At 47.9% G+C, this 13,151-nt stretch overlaps 1 protein-coding gene across 7 annotated transcripts in view; it reads left to right on the forward strand.

Moving 5' to 3' along the window:
* Window positions 1-331: 331 nt before the first annotated feature.
* Window positions 332-13,151, forward strand: part of CARNS1 (carnosine synthase 1) — a 40,409-nt gene continuing 27,589 nt past the window's right edge. For 2 of the 7 annotated variants that reach the window (XM_084804048.1, XM_084804062.1), the window contains exons 1-4: window positions 332-607; window positions 9,016-9,035; window positions 10,888-11,140; window positions 13,036-13,125. In XM_084804048.1, coding sequence (XP_084660174.1) covers window positions 9,030-9,035; window positions 10,888-11,140; window positions 13,036-13,125 — 349 coding nt within the window. In that variant the 5' untranslated portion in view covers window positions 332-607; window positions 9,016-9,029. The other 5 variants (XM_084804056.1, XM_084804098.1, XM_084804079.1 and 2 more) reach the window with 5 other exon arrangements.

Genomic DNA, 13,151 nt, shown 5'->3' on the forward strand with positions numbered 1-13,151 from the left:
CCTTTGGGAAAGTCCTTTCTGCCACAGTTCCCCGTCCGTCAAATGGACATCTTTCCCCAAATCCACCCACGGGAGAGGGGATGAGCGTATCACCGCAAAGCACTTGGCATCTGCGAAAGCGCCGCTACCACCACGCTTAACAATAGCGGCGAACGCCTGCGGCAGAGATGGAGAGCGGATGGGGTCTTTCGGTAAGAGATTCCTCCGCTCTCAGATCGCTCCCCGCCCGCGGTCGCTCGGGCGGAATCCCGCCCACTTCCCCTTTCCAGGCTGGGTTTCGCCCGCTCCCCCCCCCGCACCATTACGTTTCCCGCACACCATCCACGCGCTCTCGCTGCCAGCCCTTCGGAGCGCGTCTCTCCCTCGCTCGATGGCTGTGGGCGTCTCTGGCGCTGGCGAGTGCCTCCTGCCTGCCTCGTCCCGATGGCTGATAAGCTGCCTCGCTGCACTGGGCATGCCCGCTCTGTTTCTATATAAAACCCGCCGGAGTTAATCCCTGGACCTTCCCCGGCTCCTTCCACCCCGCCCTTGCCATCGGCTTGCACCGGATCGCGCTGCTTGGCCTTGGCATCATTCAGACCGAGTCTCCGATTGCCGCTGCAGCAAGGTAATGCGCGGGGAGGCGGGGGGGGGGGCGGCGTGTCCTTTCCCCGCTCCGTACCCGGTTGGCGCATTTCCCGCCGCCGGACTGGGGCCCGGATCGGTGGTCGAGGGAGGGGGTAACCGGAGATCGTGAGCGCAGCCTGTTGCTCGAAGGAAGGACGGGAGAGAAAGGGGGCCGGGAGGGCGCGGGACCACGTGGATGTGTGCGCGCGCTTGGTGAAGATGGAGCGGGAGCCGTGCAGTTCCCCCCCTCATTGAAGGCAAAACTCCCATTGATTTTACAATGGGCCGGGATTTGCAACCTGTTTATCCTGCGCGCCTGCAAGTTGCGGTGGGAGAACTCTGGAAGAGGCCCGCTCCGAACAGCCTGGCACGGATCAAGTCGCCAGGAATTGTGCGGGGGGGGGGAGGGGGGAGCATAAAGCTCAGGGGCGTGCTGGAAGGCAGCTCTGCGCGGTGTGGGGGCAGGGGCTTCTCGAGCTGTTTGCGGGGTCCCTGCTTGACCCAAAGCCCCGCCCACACGGGCTGTCTCCACCAATCCTCCAACTCTGTCGTCGTCCGCCCCCCCCCCCCCATAGAACTGGCTGGGATTAAAAGCATCAAGTTCCTATGGTCAAAAAAGGATGAGTAAGACTAAGATCTCCAGCTGATGCAACTGGGCACTGGCCGCTGGGGATCGGCAGGCAATCTGATGCTTACACTAGTGCAGGAACATCACCGCATAAGCATCATCTTTATTGTTCCTTAGATTAAGTAGTCTGGAATAACTGAAGGCACACATGCACACCCCTACATTTTCATCCCAGCTACCCTTTACATTGATTGGACTCCCCGCTTCTCCACACTCACATACTCCCCTTCCTCCTTGATTGTGTGCCAACCAAAGGGAGGGGTGGTGGTGAAGTGTCAAAGGGTGACTTACAGCATGTTCGCCAGGCAGCTTTCTGCATTCACCCTTGGAGCACTGTAAAGCACTTTCTGCAACGAAAGCATCCTTGGAATTCTTGCACTCTGCCAATAATAGGAAGCTGACTGCACCATGCACAAGGTCCCACGGGTCTCCTCTGATATGTAGATGGGCAGATGTCGGGTACTGATGCATGCTGAAGCCCCGGGCGTATGTGGACTCTCGGAATCAGAACTTGGTCCTTGAGAGCAGCACTGTGAAGATGTGTCTTGCCCCAGTTGAAGTCCCTGAAGGCATGCTCTTGCCCTGATGCAGCTTTCCCCGGCCTGATGCCCTCCAGATATGTTGGACTACAACTCCCAGCACCCCCAGCCAGGAAGGCTGCCCTAATCCATGTTCAGTGAATTTGAGAATGGAGACATATTTCAGTTCATAGCTCTCTCTGTACCTATTGCCTAACATGTGACTCTTTTCACCGCTGAATGGTGGGTTGGGGCCTTCCAAGAGAACTCTTATCTGTGGCTTACCAGGTTTCTGGCAATGGATGTTAGGGGCAGTGTGGCAAAAGGAGTTAAGAGAGGGGTGAGTTTGGAGAGAATAGATGGAGCTCCTGCATGCAAGTCCTGAAGAACAGTAGCATTCCATGAGCGCCTCTCTTTAGTAAAACTTTGGTAATGATTAATTTTACTTCCTCACTGCTGCCAACTGTAGAGAAGCCATTCCACTGTTTATATGTAAAATGATAGTCATAAAAACTTCCTGCATGCCCTAGAGAGGGCTATGCTAAAGCATTATCTTTGATATGCTTGTTTACTACACACAGGAAGTTCTTTTTGAGGGGGCATCCAAAAATCTGCCCCCATCTGCAGTGTAAACTGATACACAATTCTACCACCTCAGAGTTCCATCTGACATTGCTTCAGGACAGCCTTCCACAACCTGGTGCCCTCCAGATGTTTTGGATTACAACTCAGCATTCCAGACAATTGGCCATGCAAGCTAGGGCTTGTGGGAGTATAATAACTACTAGTATTTAGAGTGACTCTACCTTATCACTTGGTAACTGCAGCCAATACTTACCTGAACATGCTAAGTGTTTGCAGATCATTTTTTGTTATTACTTTAGATAACGGCCAATTGAGCAAGTTAAGAAGCTGATATACTTGTAGTTGCCTTAGTCCTTGCATGTGGCAAGTAAGGATCGTGTCCAGGTAGAGTCCCTTTTGAAAACAGGAAAAGGGTTGGTTATCTTACCCTGAAGGCATTCAAGATTCAGCTGGACAGCCACTTGTCAGGGATGCTCTGACTTGGATTCCTGCATTGAACAGGGGGTTGGACTCTGTGGTCTTACAGGCCCCTTCCAACCCAACTATTCTATGACCTTTTTCATGCAGGTGACTAAAAATGAACACATGATGACTAGTGGTAGCCCTCCAGGTCTAAATCCCTTTAACCAGAGATTCTAGCAGGGCCAGCCCTAGCATTTGGCAGAGTGAGGTAGCTACCTCAATCAGCAGGTGCAGGAGGGGGCAGCAATGAAGTGTTGGGGGGCAGAGCTGAGAGTACTTTACACCCTGACCAGCACACCCTAAGAGAGCTTGCTGTCCTTGGTGTGGTGGAGACACTGTCCCTTTGGCAATGTGTGCAACAGGAACGGGGTTGCCATGTTATCCTTCACCTCAGCAGAATGTCTTGGCCCAGCCCTGGGTTTTAGAGACTGAGCCTGTGACTATGCATGCCGGGTCTCTACCACCGAGCAGTGAGCCCTCCCCATTGAGCTCATGTGTGTTCAGGAAGGCTACTAACAGAGAAGACCTGATTTGTGGCTGAAATGTCACAAGGTGGCTTTGAACCCTTCCTGCACTGAGCAGGGAGTTGGACTTGATAGCTTAAATGGTCCCTTCCGATTCTATGATTCTGTGCATGACTGGCTAGTCCAGGAGGCTGGACACCATGGAAACAACAGGGCTTGGTTTACTCCAGGAGGCTCTGCAAGGTCTTTGAGCACCCATGTCCATCAGGTGAAAGAGGGGCCAGAGCACTAAGTAGTAGAGCTTCAAGGCTTAATTGATTATTTGGTGAGATTAATCAACTAAAGCTTTAATCGCAGATTAAAATTTGATCCCCCATTAATTGGCTGGCAACAAGTGAATACCCTGGGATTTAAGATTAGAAATATTTGCTGTGGTAGTGAGTGTACCCTGCCCTTCTTCTTGCAACAGATTTGATGAAAAAGAAACATAAAGCTAGATGATCTTTTCTTCTAGTTCGTAACCAAAGCTAGCGTACAATTTGCTTTTTGAAGTACAGGTGAGTGAATCAAACAGTGATAAGTTGAAATCAGTGTAAATGCATCTTTTACATCTTGATATTTAAAATGACCTACAGATCCTGACTTTTTTTATTATAAAGCTATTTAGGCAGCATTCCTATACACACTTACCTGGGAATAAGTCCCACTGAACTCAATGGGGTTTACTGCTGAGTAGACATGTATATGATTGTGCTGTCAATATAATAGTGTGGATCCCATGTTCACAGGTTTGGTGGAGAAACATTAAGGGTGTTTTTCTTCTAACAATGATAACTTTTGTTAATTAAATTACAAGGTACCAGTTCTGCCATAAAACTGCAACTTGATATTGTACTCTCCCAAACGTGGAGATGCAGTCACATCTGTGGAAGGGCGTGGTTGTCATTCTGTACACAGTTACACTGAAGTTAGTGGGATTTCAGTAGCCTAACTGAGCAGTATTGTACTGGTATTTTTATAGCTGGGTGGGACCCATCAACAGTGATGGGATACAACTGCCAGGTCCAACCTATAACCATCCCATGACCTGTTAGAGCCTACTTTGAATGTCCCCTCCTCTTCCACTCCACCTTGGGACTCTGATCATCAGACATCATGACTCCACCATCAAGACAGCATTTTTCCCTTACTATTTCTGCCACCGCGTGCCCTTTTTATAACAATTTTCCTGTTGAAGAGAACTGGAGTTCTCAAAAGCTTGCACATTTGGGGGTGACCTTTTGGTTAGCCTAACAAAGGTTTTGCACTAATATGGACTTTGGAATTTTGTTTATGGCCAACCCGACTACTTTTTCTGTTTGTGTGGCTTATAGCCAGACTTTGTAGCCACAGCTGATGTTTCATTTTTGGAAATAACCCTAACAAGCACAATCTTGTACATGATTACCCAGAAGTAAATCCCATTGAGTTTAATGAGGCTTACTCCTAGATAAGTGGATACAGGATTGTGGCCTAAAAGTTTGCATTATTCCACATTCTTCCTGTTTCCTATGTGCTTAACTTATCCAGACGTTTGGGAGAAGCAACTGATATTAGATGGGATGAAGAGAGAAAGTGAAGCCTTATAGGCTAGGGAAGAGTGCAGTGGGTTGCAAGCCAGCAGGCATTTATCCGCATGCTGTTTCAGCTCACACCTTCAGCTGCTCTCATGTTACTTAAGGAGGCCCAGAAAGGGAGTGGAGATTGCTGGCCTCCATGCAGCTAATAAGAATATAGCTCTGTCAGGTTATTTGGGGAGGGATATGGGATTGGTTTATCACGCAGCTCATATCACAAATAAGCAGACCTGAGTTTTATTTGAATGGTCATGCTGCCTCAGGTGGGTGTGCCGGAGCTGTATGTTGCAATTCCTTTATCTGTAACCTCCTAGAGCCAGGAAACAAACAGGAATCCTGCTCTCAAATATTCCTTGTGTTGCTCAGCATGTAGCAGTGTAGCTCGCCCACTATCAACACCCCCTTTTCTATGGTGCATGTGTGTGCTAATTTGGTCTATTTTTGGAACTGTACTTGGTGGGGGGGGGGAAGCCCCACCCCCTCCCCCTGTGCAGCTTTCCCTGGCTAGACTAGTGCAAAGGGATGCAGCTGGGACCCCTGTTTATTCCCTCTTGTTTCTTCTTGATTCCCATCTCACTTGTCCAAGTCTTCCCCTCCATGGAGAAGAAACGGGAGGAAAGTGCACAAAGGGCTAGAAATAGGTGTGAATGTGTTTTGGACTTGTGGATAACCTCCTTCCCCCATCCTCTTTTGTTACTGTGAGGGTGCATCAGGACTAGCCTCATCACACTGCCTCTTGTTAGCACAAATCTCCCTAAAACCCCTTTTCTTCTCCCTACTCTTTAAAGCTCACTCCAGACTTTCCTTTTCCTTTTCCAAGAGTGTTAGGGACTCCCGAGTTACTTAATCCCCACCACTTTGACCTTCACACTCGCAAGCCTACACCTCTCCTTCCTTCCTATGGGTTGGGCTCAGGAAGTTGATCTGCACAACAATGGCTAAGCAATTACTTCTGGGGATTCAAGGAACTCTGAGCTTTACACAAATTATTATAATACAGTATATTATATTTTCATATCTTAATCTCTTTTTGAAGATAAAGCAGGGTATAAGTTTCTTCAAACAAGCAAATAAATGTAGTTGCACAATTGCTTGATGAGACAGGTTAAGTTAAAAGATCCCAACTTCCCAGTGGTCACCCAACAAGCTTCATAGGTGAACAGGGATTTAGAACCTCAACTTCTAACATCCAAATCCTCTACACCCAAGACTCTAGCCACTGTACTACATTGCCTGTCAGTTTTCTCTAGGGTGGATTAGATGGCATAGGATATGCAGACTGCTGCTGATTTTTTGTTTGTATGCAGGCTATAGTCAAGCATAGCAGAAAGAATATGATTTTTTCAATTAAAAAAATGGTTTACTATCCAGATTTAAGGTAGGCGTTATGGTGGGGAAATTATATGCACAATCAAGCACCACAAAATGCAGATGTTTCATATTTTAGTTGTTCATTTTGAACAGAAGAATAGCATTTTGAGATTCAGTACAGAGCAGGGCTCTTGTGCTTTTAATTCTGTGTCTGTCTAAATAGTAGTAGTAGTAGTTGTAGTAGTAGTAGTAATAATAATAATAATAATAGGAAGAATGTTGGCAGTACCTCCTACTACAGCAGTACTGCAGTAGGAGAAGCTGCCCCTGCTGAGAAGTTCCCTTCTGCACGATTATGAAAGGCACAGGATCTTTGTAACATAGTGAATATATCACCTCTGGGTTGGTGCCAGTGCCACATGTCGACAAGTTTAAGAGATCAGAGGATGATGTCTGTCCCAAGAAAAGACAAGGATGACCTAGCATCATGATGTGATCTTGCAGCATAGCATCATGTCAGGGAGGGAGCGGGAGGGGTAGAGGTCAAGTCTCCCTCCTGTAGTAATTTTGCTACTGACATTCATTGGGTAAAGGGGATCACTTGCACAAAGTGACTTTATTATGCAAACTTCATTGTGGATGCAGAATTTGGATTTAGATTTGTGGTAGGGGCTGGTAGAATTTGCATTTTACTTCAATTTTTGTCACAAACTAGGAAAGGAGGATTGGAATTTACAAAACATGCACCAGGCATGTAGAAATGGATGGTTAAGGGTTGTTGTCCCGGGAGAGCTGCTAGATTCTGTGCTGTGTGAAGAAGCATCATTCCATTCCCTTACTAGTGGCTTCCCACCCATACGGGAGAGCTGCTAGATTCTGTGCTGTGTGAAGAAGCATCATTCCATTCCCTTACTAGTGGCTTCCCACCCATAATCCCTCTAGGAATTTGTAAATAGTAAAAACTGATCCCTTTTACTGCAGATATTTCTCAGCAATCATGTGTACTAGAAACTTGCTTTCTAACTATAAATATAAATTTTCAGGATTCACTAAAGGCAGCCAGATTCTGCACTTTGAGCTGTATTCCATGCTCTGTGGCAGGGTCATGACCATAGCATTTCCAAGCATCTCTGTGGCATCAACATTTAAGGAGAGAGTAGACATGAATCCATAGCTTTTGAGGCTGAAGATGTACAATCTTATGTTAAGCGTTGAAGTTGGTGCAATAAAGCTATCTAGTGTATACACCCTCATTTCTTTTTCTCTTGCTGTCATCTCTGGGCAAATAGTGTTTGCAGAGTTGTTTGAGATGGTAGAGGGACGAGTGCACGCATCGTCATACCACCTTCGACTCTCCAAAAGATTCCAGGTTGTTAGGGCTTTGCTTCTGGTAGTCACATCTCTGCCTGTTAGTTGCTGGCACCTCTCCAGCAGTCCCTTAGGGCCCAGGGCAACCGTTATCTAGTGGGACAGGAAAGCCATTGACTGAGCAGGTAATTGGGAGCCTTGGGTGAACCTTCTGGGCCAGTGTAGTAGACTGAGGAGGAGGGAGAGTGGGTAAGCATGTTAGTTTAATCGTAACCTCATTTTTTTCATCTTAATCTTCTTGAATAACTGGGAATTTCACCATTCACTGATCCCCAGGGAGCTGCTCAGCAAACAGCCCAGCCTGAATACACAAAGTGGGCACCAAACTTGCCTGACACCAAAAGCCAGCACAGAGCCCCAGGCATGTCCCAGCTGCAAGTATTTTCTAGCTGTCCTCTCCATGCCACCCTTCACTGTGGAATGGGGATTGGCTGCGTAATGTCCCCAAATGCACCACGGTTTAATTGCCACTAGTGCTTGTAGGCTACAATCGTAAACACACTCACTAGAGGAGTAAGCCATGTTGAACATAGTGGAGCTTACTTAAGAGTAAATGTGCACAGGATTGCAAAATGCTGTTCTCAGCAACTTGGAAAAGGAGGGACGGATATAAATATAACACATTTAAATGAGATTGGTTAATTTAGAATATGTATCCACAGCCCTTCTGTTCTGATGCGCATGCATGCACCTATCCCTTTCCTGCAAGATCTCTTCCAGCAGTGTATCTAAAGGGTGTGTGTGTGTGTGTGTGTGTGTGTGTGTGAATAAGCTGCTCTAAACAGGGATGCAAAATGGACATCAAAGATCATGTAATATATTGGCAGTAATTGAAAAGTAATGTTAAATCATGTAATGTTTTCTTTTCAGTATGGAATAATTCAGCATGATTTCAAGATGACAGGTGAAAAGCCAGACACTGCCCATGTTCACATGATCATGACCATGCATGCCAGGGGGATTAGTATAATTACCTTCAGTGGCACAGCTTGTCATGTTGTGGGAAGCCTACGAAGGTGACTTGTTGACATGGCTAACAAGCCACACCAGAATGCTACAATAGCTCATGGATCCTGGGTGGCCTGTTAACTATTGCAACAAGCCACCCTCGTCAGGTTTGCACAACACAGCAAGCTGCTCCAGCAAGGGTAATAATGCAAATCCCCCTGGTACGCACACAGCACGAGGAGTAAGCCACCGTGGCCTATTTCCCCCCTCCGTGATCATGTGCGCTTGGTCACTTTCCTGCCCAAGGGCTTTGTGAGGGCAGTAGATCAGGCAGAGCCATGCTTCTCATTGGCCCTTGGGGTTCATCGTATTAGGCTGTGAAGGCCCAGCACCATCACAGTGAAGTGATGTCTTCATCCAGGAACTGCCTAGGGTTTGAGATGGCATAAAGTGGCACAAGTGGCATAAAGAAACTTCGCTTACTTCTCCCCCCCACTTTTTTCTTGCAGCAACTTCATCCTCCATGATGGTGAGTCCAGCCCTTATTTGGATCTCTTTTCCTGTGCCATCTGGCTCCCCTTGTTCTGGCCAACGTGTATCTATTTCTGTGTGTGCATGTGCGTATGTGTGTATCTCCATATATGTATATGTGTATATTATATATATCTACTTGCAGAAAGAGGGCCTACAAGAGAGACCCTGAGACACACACATATCAGTTTAGGTCTTTAAGAACCCCAGTATTCTATCTGAGACTCCTGGAGGCCTTAGTATTATATAAGGGGCGTTGGAAAACAATTAACATTGCAATCCTATGGACACTGACCTGGGCGGAAGTATCCTATTTAACACAATAGGACTTACTTCCAAGCCATCATGGATGAGATTGCCCTGTAAAAACAGTAGCATCTCAGCAATCCTGTCGATGTGATGAGGCACCTTCTCCAGGCCCTGCTTCCTCTGCTGCCTTCCACTGAATAGGTGAGCCTACCCCGGCGTAGGTCCCTCCAGATGTGTTGAACTCCAACTCCCATCAGCCCTAGTCAGCATGGCTAGTGATCATGGGTGGTGGAAACTGTAGTCCAAGCAATCTGAAGGGCATGGGATTGGGGAAGGATGGAACAGGTAATAAGTTCTTGTATATTATAAGAACATAAGAAGAGCCCTGCTGGATCAGACCAAGGGTTCATCTAGTCAAGCATTCTGTTCACACAGTGGCCAACCAGCTGTCGACCAGGAACTCACAAGCAGGGCATGAGCAGAACAACACCCTCCCACCCCTGTTCCCCAGCAACTGGTGTACATAGGCTCACTGCCTCTGGTACTGGAGGTAGCACATAGCCATCAGGACTAGTAGCCACTGATAGCCTTTTCCTCCAGGAATTTGTCCAACCCATCCAAAGCCATCCAAATTGGTGGCCATCACTACACTCTGTGGTAGTGAATTCCATAGTTTAACTATGTGCTGCGTCACTAGCATCTCTATATATACACATACACAGCTGTCCACAATGTCTCAGGAAGCTCCACCTGTAGCTCCAAAGTACCAGCTGACCAGTTGTGGCTTCAGGCAGCTTTATCTGCTGCTGCTTGCTTTGCCTTCCTGTCTCCTGTGCTGTTTGGGCCTCAGGCACTGTACTGATGCATCAGAAATACCTTCCTCCACTGTGCCCTGAGCCCTGTAATCCCTGCTGCTCTGCATCTTTTTCACAGTTGAGTGGCGGAGTGCCCTTGCAGGCCACCATGGGGTCCACAGTCTTGCCCCCTCTCTACACCATGGGGCCTTGCTTTCCTCTACCACTGCTCCTGGGGACTCCATCAGTTAACCTTCCTGGTGTCTTATTATTGGTCTGCTCTACCCCGCTGGAAAACTGAGGTATAATTCTGTCTGGTTCTTATAATGGTAATGAAAAGAGCTGCCCCTTTTAAATTTTCATTTAGCCAAGACACGAGCAGGTTTTATGAAGAAAAATGGATTTGATTGTGTCTCAGGCATTTGAACGTTTTTCAAGCAATTTTTTTTTGTCTGATTCCATTTTTAAATTTAGTTTCCTGAGTTTTTCTGCAATGGCTAAACAGTAAAAGTGTAAGTAGTGCAGGCTGAACTACACCAGAACTTGACTGTACCACTTCCCTTTTGGCCTGAAAATTCTCCAGTCCTTCTTAATGGGTTTCCATCCTCCTTAGCCCTCTGTGGCCATCTAACCACTGCAACGCGCCCCTGCCCCACTGAGGCAATGGGACTCTTTCCCACATCAGACCTCCAGTGGCTATTCCCAGGAATTGCCTTCTCCCTATCCCCCCCAGCAGGATCTGCCCTGCAGCTCACTCATCTCAGTTTTTCTAAGCCTACTTCTCAAATTCCTTGCCTTTATCTACAGCTATCTCTGGACCAGATCCACACAGAACCACCCCCAACACCCAAGGAACTGGACTGGGCAGAACAGGGGTTCCTGCCCCCTCTGAGCCCTCTGCGCTGTGCGTGGCGCCGGGATGTGCCCCTGGACTGCAAGATCAGCCCTGAGGATGCACAGGCCCGGGCCTGCACAGCCTACTACTATGACTTGTTACAGTGCACATTGCAGCAGGCGGGCCTCCCAGAGACGGTTGACCTCACCAAAGAGCCCCGCACAGGTGAGGACGTCTTTGGCGGGAAAGCTCCACAGCTCACATGCAACTGTTCATTGAAGATGTGAGCTATTGGTCCTCTGCAAAATGTTTAAATTAAGATTTCCCATGAACCCACCTGAAGAAGAGACTGTATTGCCCAAAGCGTGCGAGGATTGTCATAGTTTTGGAATAAAACATTTCTGCACAGCTCTTGCAGGGGCAACTCCAGTAAAACTGGGTTGCCAGAAAGAAGGGGTTCAAGACCAGTAACTAGGGATGCAAAGATTTTGCTATACACATGAAATACCTATCTACTGCGACTGGAAGTTGGGGGAGTGAATAGGGTAGCAGGAAATATTTTGGGGGAGAGCCTGCTACCCCTTGGATTAATCCCTGCCTTTAGTGTGTGGTTTTGGTAGTATCTGTCACTTCTGTGGCTTTGTTGAATGACCAGCCTGTTGGAGGAAGAGCATTGTGACCCTTAGCTCACTTGCATATCACCCCCTAGTTCTGGGGTGGGAGCGTAAGGTGTGTTCAAGAACTGCTGTAGTGCAGTGGCAGAGAGACTGAGCTAGAAATCAGCAAGTCCCTGGTTCTAATCTTGCCTCTGCCATGAATTCACTAGGAGCCCCTCAGCGAGCCTTTCCCCTTCCCCCAGCCTTCCCCAACCTGTTTCCCTCATGATGTGTTGGACTGCAACTCCCATCATTCCCAGCCAGGAATGATGGGAGTTGCAGTCAACACATCGGGAGGGAAACAGGTTGGGAAAGGCTGCTCTCTTCTCTCCCTGTTTAGGCATTCTCTTTCTTCACATGATTAAACTTTCCTGGGGGAGAGCTGGGGTGTGCTGGTAAACCCCGTCCCCTCTGGCACATCAATTTCCTTCCCCTCATTTGCAGCCTTCCACCAGCTGAAGAGCAAATGTCTGGAATGGGGAGCTTCATCTACTTGAGGAGCCCCCCTAGTGTGGTTCAGGACCCGGATTGCGTGGGTCTCTACTCTAAATTGCACATAGACGGAGCCTCCGCGTATAGGGAAGGTTCCTTGCTTCAGACATTCACGCTTCAGCTCCTGGAGGGCTGCAGACAAGGGGAAGGAGACACACCGGAGGGAGCGAGTCTTGCCCGCATGCTCCCGCTGTCCCTCACTGTATGAAGAAAGAGAACTAGGACTACTCTCTCTGTCTCTCTTTCTTTCAGCCCCAGCCCACCACCTGCAATATAGGGATAATACTGCTGTCCTACTTTTACAGGGCTTTTAGGATTATAACAAGATAATACACGTGCAGCACTTTAGAGTACTATGTGCTAAATATTCGAGGCATAAGAATGCGATAGTACTGTCCCATATTGGGGGACATGGGGGTGCATAGCTGGCACATAACACCTCCATCATTGTTTTCAGAAATAACCACACAGATTACTGGAGACATGATGCTTTCCGCATGAAACTCGAGCTAGGCCTTAGAAGAGAGCATTTGGCAATACAATGTATAGTCTGGATTCAGAGAAGCAGCTGAGGTGGTGAGTGAAGTAGCGAAGCCACCACAGAGTAACGGCTTGGAGGGAAGGGGGCGTGGTGGCTGTTCACCTGCATTTTCTGATGCATCATCGCCACCTCTTGACTTACCCCTACGTGTCAAAGGAAACCCAGGTGGGGATAAACAGCACCTTTACCATTAATCTGCTATGGAACACTTGCACCGATAATCATGTTGCCAGATAAATCACCTCATGGCGATACCACTACTTCATCTCAGCACTCCATCTGAATCCAGTGATGCTGTGATATGGGCTGTGGCCAGGAGGGCAGAGCTGATTATACTGATTCTTCCTTCAGACCCACCGAAAGTGGAGTTTATGGAGCACAGGGATATTAGGGTTCCCAGAGGAATGGGCCACTGTTCTTGTCTTTTTCAGGATTTGGGCCATCGGACATAACTATCTGTGTCTTGGGTTCCCCCACTTCATACCTGTCTGTGCTTCTGGAAGGTGGCAACCAGTGTCCAGGTGAGTTTCATCCTAAAGTCATGCCC

This window comes from Heloderma suspectum, chromosome 1 (genome assembly GCF_057233095.1).
Source record: "Heloderma suspectum isolate Gila_16-S chromosome 1, 16-S_ref, whole genome shotgun sequence".
NCBI classification, from domain to species: Eukaryota; Metazoa; Chordata; class Lepidosauria; order Squamata; family Helodermatidae; genus Heloderma; species Heloderma suspectum.